This window comes from Scyliorhinus torazame, chromosome 2 (assembly GCF_047496885.1).
Source record: "Scyliorhinus torazame isolate Kashiwa2021f chromosome 2, sScyTor2.1, whole genome shotgun sequence".
Lineage (NCBI taxonomy): Eukaryota > Metazoa > Chordata > Chondrichthyes > Carcharhiniformes > Scyliorhinidae > Scyliorhinus > Scyliorhinus torazame.
In genome coordinates this window covers 257,443,695-257,461,760 of record NC_092708.1, presented here as the reverse complement: position 1 = coordinate 257,461,760, position 18,066 = coordinate 257,443,695, and the positions used below count along the sequence as shown (strand labels likewise).

Sequence of the window (18,066 nt, the reverse complement as noted above, 5' to 3'; positions counted from 1 at the left end):
TCTTGGATGTGGGAGGTCGGTACATTATGGTCAGTGGGAAGCTAGAGGGGGTGCAGGTGGTATTAGTAAATGTGTATGCGCCAAATTGGGATGATGTGGAGTTTATAAAGAGGATGCTGGGGAAGATACCGGACCGAGACTTGCACAGGTTGGTCATGGGAGGGGCTTCAACACAGTTATTGACCCTGGCTTGGACCGGTCAAGCTCGAAAACGGGTAGGGTGCCAGCAATGGCAAAGGAACTAAGAGGGTTCATGGAGCAGATGGGGGGTGGGGGGGATCCATGGAGATTTGGGCAGCCGAGGGTGAAGGAATTCTCCTTCTACACACACGTGCCTAAAGTGAATTCCCGGATTGATTTCTTTATTTTGAGCAGGGCCTTGCTGGCAGGGGTGGTGGACACGGGGTACTCGGCGATCACAATCTCAGACCATGCTCCACACTGGGTTGACCTGCAGGTTAGTAAAGACAGGAACCAGCGCCCGCAATGGAGGTTAGATGTGGGACTTTTGGCTGACGAAGGGGTGTGCGAGCGGCTGAGGAAATGTATTCAGAACTACCTGCAGGTCAACTACACGGGGGAAGTTTCAGCAGCGGTGGTCTGGGAAGCACTGAAGGCGGTGGTCAGGGGGGGAGCGGATCTCGATCCGGGCTCAGGGGAGAAGTTGGACAGGGCAGAGACGGACCGACTGATTAAGGAGATACTACAGATCGATAGGAGGTATGCGGAGACCCCAGAGGCAGGGCTTTCAAAGGAACGGCGGAGGCTGCAGGCAGAGTTTAACTTGCTGACCACAGGGAGGGCAGTGGAGCAGCTGAGAAAGGCGAGGGGGGCGATCTATGAGCATGGAGAGAAGGCCAGCAGAATGCTTGCACAGCAGCTTAGAAAGAGGGAGGCAGCCAGGGAGATAGGGAAAGTAAAGGACGGAGATGGGAACCTGGTTGGAGATTCAGTGGGGGTGAATAAGGCGTTTAGGGATTTCTACAGTAGGCTGTACAGGTCGGAACCCCCTACGGGGCCGGAGGGGATGAGGCAATTCTTGGAGGGACTGAATTTCACAAAGGTGGACGGGGAGCAGGTAGAAGAGCTGGGGGCCCCAATCGGGCTGGAAGAGATAGTGGAGGGCTTGAAGGCCATGCAGGTGGGTAAGGCCCCGGGTCTGGACGGTACCCAGTGGAGTTTTATAAATCATTCGCGGGGATATTGGGGCCGGTGTTGTTGAGGATGTTCAATGAGGCAAGGGAAAGAGGGGTGCTGCCTCCGACAATGTCACAGGCAACGATTTCACTGATTCTGAAGCGGGACAAGAACCCGGAGCTGTGTGGTCCTACAGGCCGATCTCCCTGTTGAATGTAGATGCCAAGTTGCTGGCCAAAATCTTGTCCTCCAGGATCAAGGATTGTGTTCCGGACGTTATTGGGGAGGACCAGATGGGGTTTGTTAAGGGCAGGCGGTTGGTGGCCAATGTAAGAAGGCTGTTAAATGTGATCATGATGCCCCCAGAAGGTAGGGAGGTGGAGGTAGTGATCACAATGGATGCAGAAAAGGCTTTTGATCGGGTAGAATGGGATTATCTGTGGGAGATACTGGGACGGTTCAGATTCGGGCGGGGCTTTATTGACTGGGTCAGGTTGCTATATCAGGCTCCTGTGGCAAGTGTACGGACGAATAGGACAACATATTTTAGACTGCACCGGGGGACGAGACAGGGATACCCCCTCTCCCCACTGTTGTTTGCCATTGGCAATTACTCTGAGAGCCTCGAGGGGCTGGAGAGGACTGGTCCGGGGCGGGGTTTCGCTCTATGCGGATAACCTGCTTGTGTACGTTTCGGACCCAATAGAGGGGATGGAAGAAATCATGAGGGCTTTAGGGGAATTTGGCCGGTTTTCGGGGTATAAGCTTAATATGGGAAAGAGTGAGATGTTTGTGGTCCAGGCGAGGGGACAGGAGAGGCGTTTGGGGGAGCTGCCGTTTAGGTTAGTAGAGGGAAGCTTTAGGTACCTAGGCATCCAAGTGGCGCGGGTATGGGACCGGCTGCATAAATTGAATCTGGCCCGGCTGGTGGACCAAATGAAGGACAATTTTCGGAGATGGGACGCGCTTCCGTTGTCTCTGGCTGGGAGGGTGCAAACGGTGAAGATGACTGTCCTCCCGAGATTCCTATTAGTATTTCAGTGTCTCCCCATCTTTATTCCGCGGTCCTTTTTTAAGCGGGTCAACAGAGTGATTACGGAACTCGTCTGGGTGGGCAAGACCCCGTGAGTAAGGAAGGTAATGCTTGAGCGGAGTCGGGGAGAGGGTGGGCTGGCGCTGCCACATTTTAGCAACTATTACTGGGCAGCAAATATAGCCATGATCAGGAAGTGGGTGATGGGGGAGGGGTCGGCATGGGTGCGTATGGAGGCGGCTTCATGTAAGGGCACCAGTTTGGGGGCGTTGGTAACTGCGCCTCTGCCGTTCTCGCCGGCACGGTACTCCACCAGCCCCGTGGTGGTGGCGGTCCTGAGAGTTTGGGGCCAGTGGAGGCAGCATGTGGGAGCAGTGGGAGCCCCAATCTGTGATAATCACCGGTTTGCCTTGGGGAGTATGGATGGGGGGTTCCGGTTATGGCGGAGAGCAGAGATTGAGAGGATGGGGGACATGTTCATAGTGGCGAGCTTTCTGAGTATGAGGGAGTTGGAGGAAAAGTTTGGGTTGGCGAGGGGAAACAGATTCGGGTATCTGCAGGTGCGGGACTTCCTTCGTAAACAGGTGTCAACCTTCCCGCTCCTACCGCTAAGGGGGATTCAGGACAGGGTAGTTTCCAGAGGGTGGGTAGGAGAAGGGAGCGTCTCGGACATTTATTAGGAGCTTATGGGGTCGGAGGAGACGCAGATCGAGGAGCTGAAACGCAAGTGGGAGGAGGAGCTGGGAGGTGAGATAGAGGATGGTCTATGGGCAGATGCGGAGTAGTTTATATTAGAGTAGGGGGTCAATAAGGGTGGGATCTGGTACGAGAGGTAAATGGTTTTTGCACTATGTTTATGGTTTCATGTATGTTGTTTATTTTGTTGTTGTTATTAAACCAAAAATACCTCAATAAAATGTTTATTAAAAAAAAAACAATCCTGAGGAAGTCAATTATTCTTTCAATTGTGCAAATGCTTCTGCCTGTTGCTTTTTCCACGCCTATTCTTGATTCGTTTTTAAGAGGAGGTTCAGCAGGGGCCAAAATGGTCGCTAGACCTGGGATGAACCTTCCGTATTAGTTCACCAATCCCCAAAAAGACCGCAACTCCATTGTGTTTTTAGGTGTCGGAACTTGTTGAATTGCCCATACTTTCTCCCCTCACAGACCACTGGTAGCCCAGGTACCCTTGTTGGAACATGCATTTTTCTCTCTGCTGGCAAAAGTCCAACTCTAAATTACATAGATATTCCTGTTCAGTTGCCCCTGTGACTAATACGTCCTCCAGATACACAGCTAATGGTTCACCGGCGAACGTCACTAACCTTGCATTGGTATCCCGCAGATCCAACTGTTGCACCCTGTCCTTATCCGTTGAAGGTTTGCTTTCTGATAATCAAAACCGCAACTCTCGTGTCAAGTTTCATCCATGTCTAATGGATGACCATTATCTTGATGGGGGTGACACGAGGCGCCGCACTGCAATGCAGCTGAATTCCCTCCTCCTCTTCCTCTGGCTGGTCCAGGTGTAAAATGCGAGCCCTCATTAGACGCCTGCCTCTACCGGGGCGCCGGGATTGTTAGCTGACTTGTCTCTTGTGCTCCCTGTGGCTCCTGCATCCACATGCCCACATCTCCGTGGAGGTATCACGTTGGGACATTTCAGTCCTAGACCAACGAACCTGGTGTCTACGATCCTTGGTCCAGGGGGGGTGTCAGTTTGGGAGGGGTCATTTGCCGGGTGGGTACGTGTCCTAGGGTGTTTACCTTCATCCCCTGGATTTCTTGCACTCCTCTCTCAGTGCTTTTGCAGGAAAGCAAAATTTGTACAGCCTGCTGGATGTCAAGGGCCGGTTCGGCTAGCAGCTTCCTTTGGTTAGCCATATTATTGACGCCGCAGACCAAACTGTCTCGCAGCACTTTCAGAAAGAGAATTTCCGTATTCACAAAATTCAGCTAGTTTTCATAGCCTCATCAGAAACTCAATTACGGACTATCCTGGGGTCCTCTCTGCCATGTTAAATTGGCAATTTAGGTTTGAACTACTGTGCTACTATAATTACCAATTCTTCAAAAGTCTTCATGTCCAGAGCTGTGGGATATGTAACACTCTTTATCACTCCATAAGTATGAGCTCCACAGGCAGTCAGTAATATCACTGTCTGTCGATCCACATCTGTGATAGTGTTCACCCTGAAAAGGTAACACATACCTTCTGCGTACTGTGTCCAATCCTCTATGATTGCATTGAACACTCCTGCCTTCCGAACAAAGGCATTTTTGTGATCAAAAAAAATAATTTACTCGAACCTTAGTTTAGCAGTAGAAAGGAGATGGTTGTTCGCCTACGTTGTAGCAGTGTCGAGAGGTGTCCTTTTTGATCCTCATCGCCAGTTTAGTAAGCCAAAGACGAGCCCGATTCGAGTAGGTGAAAGAAAACTAAGTTTTTTGCAGAGCAATTATATTTACAATATACATCAGAATCCAGCTGGGTCTCCTCTGTCGGTTCCATGTCTGGCTGACTTTATATATAACACAATCAAAGTGTGCTCAGGCTCCCCGCCCCCTTAGAAAGGCACCTCATACTCAGTGAGACTCATGGGGATACTGATTGCTCCATCCAGGAAGTTATAAGAGCCAGGTTGTACAATGAGCTGGGGCCTGCTCCCAACATTTATTTCTCAAAAGGTGAGCGACACCGCCATGTGGTGACAAAAGGCTGTGGGCAATCTGCCCAGGGAGAACTGCCAATGCTAGAGAGTGGAACGCATCCACTTGCCCAGTTTGTTCATCCTGTTTGGATGGGAGGATAAAATGAAAGCCAGATCTGGCAGGGAACGCACCTTGAGAAATGTTCATTGTACAAGATACATGCTCGGCTCCTGAGTACTTAATCAAACATGTAAATACTGTACACCCAGAAGTTAGGAGATATTTAACTTCCTGTAACAAAGGAATAGAGTCATGTTTCACAAATGCTAGTTAAAGGTGAAAGAGATCTCGCAGTGATTAAAACACCACTGACCTCAATAAGCCTTGGCATTCTGGGTTTTTTAAAATCCCAGTGGGGACTGTCATGCTTTTGACAAAACAATGTGTTTAAGTCTATTAAACACCTTATCCTTCGCAATCCCCCCCAGCCCACCCTTTCTACTCTATACTTTCTTCAGAGAAATTTCTCACACTTCAGAGCGACCCTTGCTCTTCTGGGTAGGTTATTCCACGACACGTGGCCTAATTTTTATCCTCACCTGACACCTACGCACCTGTACGAGTGACAGTGGATACGGTACGGGAGTGAGGATACCAAGTAGGTTGTTTGTATTCTCTCCTCCCAGACCTAGGAGTCTGAGACCAAAGACTGAAGTGACAGGCTTCCAATCTGAATGACTCATTCCAACGTTCGAGAAGACTTGCTCATTGTGTCAGGGAAGGTGAAAATAGAAAGATCCCTGCAATGGACAACATTCCCCTGGACTTGCGTTCCACTTTAAAAAATAGTTTAGCTACCTTGGATACTGAGTGACAGATTGAACAGACACTCAGGAGAAATCAGTCTGCTCCAATGTCACAGCTGCTGAGCAGAGTACAAACCACCGGGAGTGTTAGAATGATCAGAAAGGCGCATTAACGCTGCATAGACAATCATCTGCTGCTTCTGCACAGTGCTGCGGGGGTGGTGAGCTGAGAGGGAGTGGGTTAAGTAGGGAGGGAGGGACTTGGGGCAGAATGGCAGTTAGGGGCAAGGAGAGGGTTGGGGCAGACAGGGGATTGGTACAAGGAGGGAGTAAGGGGCAGTGAAACGGGTTAAAGGCAGAGAGGAGCTTCAGGGCAAGGAGGGGGTTAGGGGCAGGGAGGGGGTTAGGGGCAGGGAGTGGGTTAGGGGCAGGGAGGGGGTTGGGGGCAGGGAGGGGGTCAGGGGCAGGGAGGGGGTTAGGGGGCTGGGAGGGGTTAGGGGGCAAGGAGGGGTTAGGGGCAGGGAGGGGTTAGGGGCAGGGAGGGGGTTAGGGGCAGGGAGGGGGTTAGGGGGCAGGGAGGGGGTTAGGGGCAGGGATAGGGTTAGGGGCAGGGAGGGGGTTAGGGGGCAGGGAGGGAGTTAGGGGCAGGGAGGGGGTTAGGGGCAGGGAGGGGGTTACGGGCAGTGAAGGGGTTTTCGGAAGGGAGAGGATTAGGGGCAGGGAGGGGGTTAGGGGCAGGGAGGGGTTAGGGGCAGGGGGGTTTGGGGCAGGGAGGGGGTTAAGGGCAGGGAGGGAGTTAGGGGCAGTGAAGGGGTTTTCAGAAGGGAGGGGATTAGGGGCAGGGAGGGGGTTAGGGGCAGGGAGGGGGTTAGGGGCAGGGAGGGGGTATGGGGCAGGGAGGGGTTAGGGGCAGGGGGGGTTGGGGCAGGGAGGGGGTTAGGGGCAGGGAGTGGTTTGGGGCAGTGAGGGGGTTAGGGGCAGGGAGGGAGTTAGGGGCAGTGAAGGGGTTTTCGGAAGGGAGGGGATTAGGGGCAGGGAGGGGGGTTGGGGCAGGGAGGGAGTTAGGGGCAGGGAGGGGGGTTGCGGAAGGGAGGGGGTTAGGGGCAGTGAGGGGGTTAGGAGCAGGGAGGGGGTTAGGGGCCGGGGAGGGGTCTAGGGGCCAGGGAGGGGGTTAGAGGCCGGGAGGGGTTTAGGGGGTAGGGAGGGGGTTAGGGACAGGGAGGGATTTCAGGGCAGAAGGGGGTCTATTGCAGGGAGCAAACTCCTAGAATGACTGGAAGATTGCAACGAAGGAACCCGTGCACTGACTCTCTGCAAGAACTCAACTAATCTCACTACCCGCCTTTTGCCATATCCCTGTAAATGTTTTAACTTCAGATAATTGTCTAATTCTCTTGTAAAAAACACAATTGAGACATCCTCCACCATACTCTCGGGAAGTACATTCCAGATCCTAACCACTCTGCATAAAAAAGTTGTCCTCACTTCCCTGTTGGTTCTTTGGCCAATTACCTCAAATTGTTCTCTCTGCTTTATGAGACTTTAACCAAGATAAACAGTTTGTCTCTGTTCCCCTCATGATTTGAATGTCTCTATCAAATGGCCTCTCAACCTTCCCTCTTTAAGGAGTACTATTCCAACTTGTCCAACTTACCCACATTACTTATATCCCTCATCCTGACTGCCGTTCCCAGAAATATTTTCTGCACCCTCTCTAAACTCTTCACAACTTCATAAAGTACAGTGCCTGGAGCTGAACACAACATATTTTGAGAAAGGTTCATCATAACTTAATTGCTCTTGTGCTCTATGTCTTTATTTATAAAGCCCAAAATCTCAAATGTCTCTTAACCACTTTCTCAATTTGTTTCACCACCTTCAACATTTCCTGTGACTCAATTCTCTTGTGCTTCCTCCCTTCCTCTGCCCCACAATTGGCGCCCATGCCTGGAATCCTAAGCTCAGAAATGTCCTCACTATACTCGTCTGCCTGTCTCTCTTTAAGCTGACACTGCTGTGTGATGTTACTCATGTGGGACAACACTGTGACACACGTCACTCGAGCCAAGCTAAAGTCACTCATGTGAAATAATACTCCAATGTGATGTTACTCTTGTGTGATATCATTGTGATTTGTTGTCACTTGTATGCAATGTGATGTCACTGCAGCATGATGTCATTTTAATGTGACATAATGTGATTCACTGCAATGTGATGTCATTACAGTGTGATGTTGCTTACTTGTAATGTCACAGCAGTGTGATGTCACTTGTGATGTCACTGTGGTATGATATTGTAGGAGTAGATGGTTATTATTGTAGGATTAATATATACAACTGCTGTGGTCAGCAGCAGATGTTGTGGAACTAAGTTAAAGTATACGTGAACAACAACACGAGTTCAGTTACTCAGTAACCAACATCACCGAAAATGCAAGAGGTTGTTGGTGATTAAGACATAAACCCAATCAGTGAAGGGTAACCGCAATGAGTCGAGGGTAACCCCAATCTGGGGGATAAACCCAATCAGTGGAGGATAAACCCAATGAGTGGGGTATAAACCCAATCAGTGGAGGATAAACGCAATCAGTGGAGTTTAAACCCAATGAGTGGAGGATAAACCCAATCAGTGGAGGTTAAACCCAATGAGTGGGGATAAACCCAATCAGTGGAGGATAAACCCAATCAGTGGAGGATAAACCCAATCAGTGGAGGATAAACACAATCAGTGGAGGATAAACCCAATCAGTGGGGATAAACCCAATCAGTGGGGGATAAACCCAATCAGTGGGGATAAACCCAATCAGTGGGGGATAAACCCAATCAGTGGAGGTTAAACCAAATGAGTGGAGGATAAACCCAATCAGTGGAGGTTAAACCCAATGAGTGGGGATAAACCCAATCAGTGGAGGATAAACCCAATCAGTTGAGGTTAAACCCAATCAGGGAGGATAAACCCAATCAGTGGAGGATAAACCCAATCAGTTGAGGTTAAACCCAATCAGGGAGGATAAACCCAATCAGTGGAGGATAAACCCAATCAGTGGAGGATAAACCCAATCAGTGGAGGATAAACCCAATGAGTGGGGATAAACCCAATCAGTGGATGATAAACCCAATCAGTGGAGGATAAACACAATCAGTGGAGGATAAACACAATCAGTGGAGGATAAACCCAATCAGTGGGGATAAACCCAATCAGTGGGGGATAAACCCAATCAGTGGAGGTTAATCCCAATGAGTGGAGGATAAACCCAATCAGTGGAGGTTAAACCCAATCAGTGGAGGATAAACCCAATCAGTTGAGGTTAAACCCAATCAGGGAGGATAAACCCAATCAGTGGAGGATAAACCCAATCAGTTGAGGTTAAACCCAATCAGTGGAGGATAAACCCCATCAGTGGAGGATAAACCCAATCAGTGGAGGATAAACCCAATCACTGGGGGATAAACCCAATCAGTAGAGGATAAACCCAATCAGTGGAGGATAAACCCAATCAGTGGAGGATAAACCCAATCAGTGGGGATAAACCCAATCAGTGGGGGATAAACCCAATCAGTGGAGGATAAACACAATCAGTGGAGGATAAACCCAATCAGTGGAGGATAAACCCAATCAGTGGAGGATAAACCCAATCAGTGGAGGATAAACCCAATCAGTGGAGATAAACCCAATCAGTGGGGGATAAACCCAATCAGTGGAGGATAAACCCAATCAGTGGAGGATAAACCCAATCAGTGGAGGATAAACCCAATCAGTCGGGGATAAACCCAATCAGTGGGCGATGAACCCAATCAGTGGAGGATAAACCCAATCAGTGCAGGATAAACCCAATCAGTGCAGGATAAACCCAATCAGTGGAGGATAAACCCAATCAGTGGGGGATAAACCCAATCAGTGGAGGATAAACCCAATCAGTGCAGGATAAACCCAATCAGTGGGGGATAAACCCAATCACTGGGGGATAAACCCAATCAGTGGGCGATGACCCCAATCAGTGGAGGATAAACCCAATCAGTGCAGGATAAACCCAATCAGTCGGGGATAAACCCAATCAGTGGGCGATGAACCCAATCAGTGGAGGATAACCCCAATCAGTGGAGGATAAACCCAATCAGTGCAGGATAAACCCAATCAGTGCAGGATAAACCCAATCAGTGGAGGATAAACCCAATCAGTGGGGGATAAACCCAATCAGTGGAGGATAAACCCAATCAGTGCAGGATAAACCCAATCAGTGGGGGATAAACCCAATCACTGGGGGATAAACCCAATCAGTGGGCGATGAACCCAATCAGTGGAGGATAAACCCATTCAGTGGGGGATCAACCCAATCACTGGGGGATAAACCCAATCAGTGGAGGATAAACCCATTCAGTGGGTGATAAACCCAATCACTGGGGGATAAACCCAATCAGTGGAGGATAAACCCAATCGGTGGAGGGTAAACCCAATCAGTGGAGGATAAACCCAATCAGTGGAGGATAAACCCAATCAGTGGAGGATAAACCCAATCACTGGGGAATAAACCCAATCAGTGGAGAATAAACCCAATCAGTGGAGGATAAACCCAATCACTGGGGGATAAACCCAATCAGTGGAGGATGAACCCAATCAGTGGAGGATAAACCCAATCGGTGGAGGATAAACCCAATCGGTGGAGGGTAAACCCAATCAGTGGAGGATGAACCCAATCAGTGGGCGATGAACCCAATCAGTGAAGGATAAACCCAATCAGTGGAGGATAAACCCAATCAGTGGAGGATAAACCCAATCACTGGGGGATAAACCCAATCAGTGGAGGATGAACCCAATCAGTGGAGGATAAACCCAATCAGTGGAGGATAAACCCAATCACTGGGGGATAAACCCAATCAGTGGAGGATAAACCCAATCGGTGGAGGATAAACCCAATCACTGGGGGATAAACCCAATCACTGGGGGATAAACCCAATCAGTGGAGGATAAACCCAATCAGTGGGGATAAACCCAATCAGTGGAGGATAAACCCAATCAGTGGAGGATAAACCCAATCGGTGGAGGATAAACCCAATCACTGGGGGATAAACCCAATCAGTGGGGATAAACCCAATCAGTGAGAGATAAACCGAATCAGTGGAGGATAAACCCAATCACTGGGGATAAACCCAATCAGTGGAGGATAAACCCAATCAGTGGAGGATAAAACCAATCAGTGGAGGATAAACCCAATCAGTGGAGGATAAACCCAATCAGTGGAGGATAAACCCAATCACTGGGGGATAAACCCAATCAGTGGAGGATAAACCCAATCACTGGGGGATAAACCCAATCACTGGGGGATAAACCCAATCAGTGGGCGATGAACCCAATCAGTGGAGGATGAACCCAATCAGTGGAGGATAAACCCAATCAGTGCAGGATAAACCCAATCAGTGGAGGATAAACCCAATCACTGGGGGATAAACCCAATCAGTGGGTGATGAACCCAATCAGTGGAGGATGAACCCAATCAGTGAGAGATAAACCCAATCAGTGAAGGATAAACCCAATCAGTGAGAGATAAACCCAACCAGTGGAGGATAAACCCAATCAGTGCAGGATAAACCCAATCAGTGGAGGATAAACCCAATCGGTGGAGGATAAACCCAAAAACCCAATCAGTGGAGGATAAACCAAATCAGTGGAGGATAAACCCAATCAGTCGGGGATAAACACAATCAGTGGAGGATAAACCCAAAAACCCAATCAGTGGAGGATAAACCCAATCAGTGGGGCATAAACCCAATCAGTGGGGGATAAACCCAATCAGTGGGGGATAAATCCAATCAGTGGGGATAAACCCAATCAGTGGAGGATAAACCCAACCAGTGGAGGATAAACCCAACCAGTGGAGGATAAACCCAATCAGTGGGGGATAAACCCAATCAGTGGAGGATAAACCCAATCAGTGGAGGATAAACCCAATCAGTGGAGGATAAACCCAAAAACCCAATCAGTGGAGGATAACCCCAATCAGTGGAGGGTAAACCCAATCAGTGGAGGATAAAACCAATCAGTGGAGGATAAACCCAATCAGTGGGAATAAACCCAATCAGTGGGAATAAACCCAATCAGGTTAGGATAAACCCAATCAGTGGGCGATGAACCCAATCAGTGGGGCATAAGCCCAATCAGTGGGGGATAAACCCAATCAGTGGAGGATAAACCCAATCAGTGGAGGATAAACCCAATCAGTGGAGGATAAACCCAATCAGTGGGCGATGAACCCAATCAGTGGGGCATAAGCCCAATCAGTGGGGGATAAACCCAATCAGTGGAGGATAAACCGAATCAGTGCAGGATAAACCCAATCAGTGGAGGATAAACCCAATCAGTGGGGGATAAATCCAATCAGTGGAGGATAAACCCAATCAGTGGAGGATAAACACAATCAGTGGAGGATAAACACAATCAGTGGAGGATAAACCCAATCGGTGGAGGATAAACCCAATCAGTGGAAGATAAACCCAATCACTGGAGGATAAACCCAATCACTGGAGGATAAACCCAATCGGTGGAGGATAAACCCAATCAGTGGAGGATAAACCCAATCAGTCGGGGATAAACCCAATCACTGGAGGATAAACCCAATCAGTGGAGATAAACCCAATCAGTGGAGGATAAACCCAATCAGTGGAGGATAAACCCAATCAGTGGAGGATGAACCCAATCGGTGGAGGATAAACCCAATCAGTGGAGGATAAACCCAATCAGTGGAGGATAAACCCAATCAGTGGGGATAAACCCAATCAGTGGAGGATAAACCCAATCAGTGGAGGATAAACCCAATCAGTGGAGGATAAACCCAATCAGTGGAGGATGAACCCAATCACTGGGGGATAAACCCAATCAGTGGAGGATAAACCCAATAAGTGGAGGATAAACCCAATCAGTGGAGGATAAATCCAATCAGTGGGGGATAAATCCAATCAGTGGAGGATAAACCCAAAAACCCAATCAGTGGAGGATAAACCCAATCAGTGGAGGATACACCCAATCAGTGGAGGATAAACCCAATCAGTGGAGGATAAACCCAATCAGTGGGGGATAAATCCAATCAGTGGAGGATAAACCCAAAAACCCAATCAGTGTACGATAAACCCAATCAGTGGAGGATACACCCTATCAGTGGAGGATAAACCCAATAAGTGGAGTATAAACCCAATCAGTGGGGGCTAAACCCAACCAGTGGAGGATAAACCCAATCACTGGAGGATAAACCCAATCAGTGGGGCATATACCCAATCAGTGGAGGATAAACCCAATCGGTGGAGAATAAACCCAATCAGTGGAGGATAAACCCAATCAGTGGAGGATAAACCCAGTCAGTGGAGGATAAACCCAATCAGTGGAGGATAAACCCAATCAGTGGAGGATAAACCCAATCAGTGTAGGATGAACCCAATCAGTGGAGGATAAACCCAATCAGTGGAGGATAAACCCATTCAGTGGAGGATAAACCCAATCAGTGGAGGGTAAACCCAATCGGTGGAGGATAAACCTAATCAGTGGAGGATAAACCCAATCAGTGGGAATAAACCCAATCAGTGGGAATAAACCCAATCAGTGGGGCATAAGCCCAATCAGTGGAGGATAAACCCAATCAGTGGAGGATAAACCCAATCAGTGGAGGATAAACCCAATCAGTGGGCGATGAACCCAATCAGTGGGGCATAAGCCAAATCAGTGGGGATAAACCCAATCAGTGGAGGATAAACCCAATCAGTGGAGGATAAACCCAATCAGTGGAGGATGATCCCAATCAGTGGGGGTAACGTCCCACGACAGCAAATTAGAACCAATTAGTGTCAGGAACTGACACTCTCACAGCCCTGCCCTTGAAAGGAGTTATAAAAGATTTGAAACTTGTAGGCATTGAAGAGAAATAAGTGATACCAGTGTGTAGAGACCGAAGTGATACCAGCATGTAACGTTGAAAACTGAATAAAGTTTTGTATGATTGTACCAGAACTCAGGCTCAAGTCTCGTGGATATAACAATGTAGTGCAATATTATGTCACTGCAATGTGATGTCACTGTGATATGATGTCACTGCAATGAGATGTCACTGTGATATGATGTCACTGCAGTGTGATGTCACTGTGCTATGATGTCACTGCAGTGTGATGTCACTGTGATATGATGTCACTTCAGTGTGCTGTCACTGTGGTGTGGCATGATGTCACTGGTGTGGTGTCCATAAGGCAATAAGACATAAGAGCCGAATCAGCCCATTTGGTCCATCATAGGGGGCAGCACAGTAGCACAAGTGGATAGCACTGTGGCTTCACAGCGCCAGGGTCCCAGGTTTGATTCCCCGCTGGGTCACTGTCTGTGCGGAGTCTGCACGTTCTCCCCGTGTCTGCGTGGGTTTCCTCCGGGTGCTCCAGTTACCTCCCACAATCCAAAGACGTGCAAGTTAGGTGGATTGGCCATGATTATCATAGAATTTACAGTGCAGAAGGAGGCCATTCAGCCCATCGAGTCTGCACCGGCTCTTGGAAAGAGCACCCTACCCAAGGTCAACGCCGCCACCCCATCCCCACAACCCAGTAACCCCACCCAACACTAAGGGCAATTTTGGACACTAAGGGCAATTTATCATGGCCAATCCACCTAACCCGCACATCTTTGGACTGTGGGAGGAAACCGGAGCACCCGGAGGAAACCCACGCACACACGGGGAGGATGTGCAGACTCCGCACAGACAGTGACCCAAGCCAGAATCGAACCTGGGACCCTGGAGCTGTGAAGCAATTGTGCTATCCACAAGGCTACCGTGCTGCCCTTGATACCAATACGGGCTACCAATGATAAATTGCCCTTAGTGTCCAAAAAGGTTCGGTGGGGTTATTGGGTAATGGGGATAGGGTGGAAGTGAGGGCTTAAGTGGATCGGTGCAGACTCGATGGGCCGAAAAAAAAAGTCTGCTCCGCCATTCAATCATGGCTGTTATGTTTCTCATCCCCATTCTCCTGCCTTCTCCCCATAACTCCTGATTCCCTTATTAATCAAGAACCTATCTATCTCTGTCTTAAAGACGCCCAGTGATTTGGCCTCCACAGCCTTCTGCGGCAAAGAGTTCCACAGATTCACCACCCTCTGGCTGACGAAGTCCCTCCTCATCTCTGTTTTAAAGGATTGCCCTTCAGTCTATGCCTCCATTTTTCCTACCACAGTGCATAACCTCACACTTTTCCACATTGTATTCCATCTGCCACTTCTTTGCCCACTCTCCTAACCTGTCCAAGTCCTTCTGCAGCCCCCCCTGCTTCCTCACTACAAGTCCCTCTGCATATCTTTGTATCATCTGAAAATGTAGCAACAGTGCCCTCAGTTCCTTCTTGCAGATCATTAATGTACATTGTGAAAAGTTGTGGTCCCAGCACAGACCCCTGAGGCACACCAGTAGTCACCAGCTGCCATCCTGAAAAAGATCACTTTATCCCCACTCTCTGCTTTCTGCCAGTCAGCCAATCCTCTATCCATGCCAGTATCTTAGCCTTCACAGTAGCTTAACTTATTTGACAGGCTCCTATATGGCACCTTGTCAAAGGCCCACTGGAAATCTAAATAGATCACGTCCACTGGTTCTCCTTTGTCTAACTTCCTTGTTACATTCCCAAAGAACTCAAACAGATTTGTCAGACATGACCTCACCTTGATGAAGCTCTGTTGACTCAGCCCTATTTTACCATGCACTTCCAAGTACTCCGTAATCTTATCTTTAATAATGGACTCTAAAATCTGAGCAATGACCGAAGTAAGGCTAACCGGCCTATAATTTCCTGTCTTCTGCCTTCCTCCCTTCTTAACAGGGGTGTTACATTAGCTACTTTCCAGTCCTCTGGGACCCTCCCTACATCCAGCGATTCCTGAAAGACCACAAATGCCTCCACAATCTTCTCAGTTATCTCCTTTAGAACCCTGGGGTGTAATCCATCCGGTCCAGATGATTTATCCACCTTCAGACCTTTCGGTTTCCCCAGAACATTCTCTTGGTGATGGCCACTACACTCACCTTTGCCCCCTGACTCTCCTGAACTTCTGATATTCCACTGGTGTCTTCCACCGTGAAGATTGATACCAAGAAACTATTCAGTTCCTCTGCCATTTCTTTGTTCCCCATTACTACTTCTCCAGCCTCATTTTCCAGTGGTCCAATGTCTATTTTTGCCTCCCTTTTACCTTTCATATATTGAAAAAAACCTCTTGCTATCTTCTTTTATATTACTAGCTGCAGTGCGGTGTCACTGCAGTGTAGTATGATATCACTGCAGTGTAATGTGTTGTCACTGCAGTATGATGTGATGTCACTGCGGTGTGATCACAGAATTACAGAATTTACAGTGCAGAAGGAGGCCATTTAGCCCATCGAGTCTGCACCGGCCCCTGGAAAGAGCACCCCACTTAAGCCCACACCTCCACCCCATCCCCGTAACCCATTAACCCCACCCAACATTTTGGGCTCTAAGGGTAAGGGCAATTTAGCATGGCCAATCCACCTAATCGGTACATCTTTGGACTGTGGGAGGAAACCGGAGCACCCAGAGGAAACCCACGCAGACACAGGGAGAACATGCAGACTCCGCACAGACAGTGACCCAAGCCAGGAATCGAACCTGGGACCCTGGAGCTGTGAAGCAACTGTGCTAACCACTGTGCTACCGTGCAGCCCACTGATGTCACTACAGTGTGATGTCACTGCGGTGTGATGTCCTGTGCTATGGTGTCACTGTGATGTGGTGTAACTGTGGTGTGGTGTGATGTCACTGCGGTGTGATGTGATATGACTGTGGTGTGATGTCACTGTGGTATGATGTCACTGGGGTGTGATGTCACTGCGATGCAGTGTTATGTTACTGTGGTGTGGTGTGATGTTACTTCAGTGGGGTGTGATGTCACTGGAGTGTGATGTCATTGTGGTGTGATGTCACTGAGATGCGATGTGATGTCATTGTGGTGTGATGTCACTGGCGTGATGTCACCACCATGTGATGTCACTGCAGTGTGATGTCACTGTGGTGTGATGTCACTGTGGTGTGCAGTCATTACGGTGTGGCGTGATGACACTGCGGTATCATGTCACTGCGGTGTGATGTCACTGTGATGTGAGGACACTGAGGTGTGATGTCACTGCGGTGTGCAATCACTGCGGTGTGATGTCATTAGTGTGGTGTGATGTCACCACGGTGTGGTGTCATTACAGTGTGGTGTGATGTCACTGCGGTGTGATGCCACTGCGGTGTGATGTAATTGTGTGCAGAGTAACTAACTCTCTGTGATTTATGGAAAACATTCAGAAACATATTTTCTCTAAAGCAGGTTACAAAATCCTCAAGGCGGTCCTTTTCGCAGTTTACATCCTGCTCCTCTCCTCCCGGCACAGGAAGAGCTTTGATTTAATATGGGGAAGGGGTGGCCCAGGACAGCCGCTCTCACCCGCACTGCCCAGTGCACCATGCCACCTTTCCTCGCTGCTAAGGAACTGCAGCAGGGCAGCTTCCACCACAGACAGCCTCGCAATCCCGGCAAACACATAGTTTCACAGGCAACAAATCTGGGAAAGTAAACTCAAATATTCCTTTCACCAAATGACAGGCAACAACTCTACCCCAAGCCATAACCCCCGAAAGTTTGCAAAACTTTGGTCACCTCGCTCCAAACTTTGTTTTCCTCCCCTTCCCTTCCTTCTGATCCAACTTACCCCAGGTGAGGCGGAGCAGAAGGGCGATGATCAGCCACGATTCCGGAATCATCCAGATGTACAGAAGCAGCTCCAGGAGAGGCCGGAATGCTGTGACTGCTGACAGTGGAGTTGTGAATTGTGACTGTGAATCTAGACCGCCGAGTGAGCCCTCTCCCGGCACAGACAGCTCTGCATGGCCATCCCCAGCCCGCTCCAACTCACAGCTCCTAGCCTGCACCTCCACGGTGGCTGCGAGCACAAACTGAGCAGCAGGAGTTGAGCATGGAGGGACCTCCCATCGGTTCTCGCTCTGGATCTCAAGCCAGGAAACGGGGAGGAGTTTGTAGCTTGGGCACAAGCAGGGCTCCGCTCCTGCACGTCGACGGAGTGCAGCCTGAAGCCTGAGAGCCTCCAGCTCCTGTACTGTCCTCACATCGATTCATCTTCTCACCGAGTCCAGCACAAGCATCATCCAAACCGTCTCCCATCATTGGCTCAGCGAGGCCGTGAAATCATCCGCACCCCCACCGCTTTCAAACACCATTGACACCATCCAGGGGCTGGGATAGACCTCAAAGTGAGAGTCAGCCACATAGAATAATGGACACCCGGGAGTGAGTCACAGACTGGAATCTAATCGAGGGGTTCAGATGGTTTATATATAGAATAATGGATACCCGGGAGTGAGTTACAGACTGGAATCTAATCGAGGGGTTCAGATGGTTTAT

General features: G+C 49.2%; 1 protein-coding gene across 2 annotated transcripts in view; it reads right to left on the bottom strand.

Moving 5' to 3' along the window:
* The window catches only part of tyro3 (TYRO3 protein tyrosine kinase), a 535,899-nt gene extending 518,236 nt beyond the window's left edge, over positions 1–17,663 (bottom strand). The window contains exon 1 of one of the 2 annotated variants that reach the window (XM_072486187.1): positions 17,357–17,663. In XM_072486187.1, the coding sequence (XP_072342288.1) occupies positions 17,357–17,408 (52 nt within the window). In that variant the 5' untranslated portion in view covers positions 17,409–17,663. The remainder of the gene's footprint in view (positions 1–17,356) is intronic. The other variant, XM_072486188.1, reaches the window with a different exon arrangement.
* Positions 17,664–18,066: the final 403 nt, after the last annotated feature.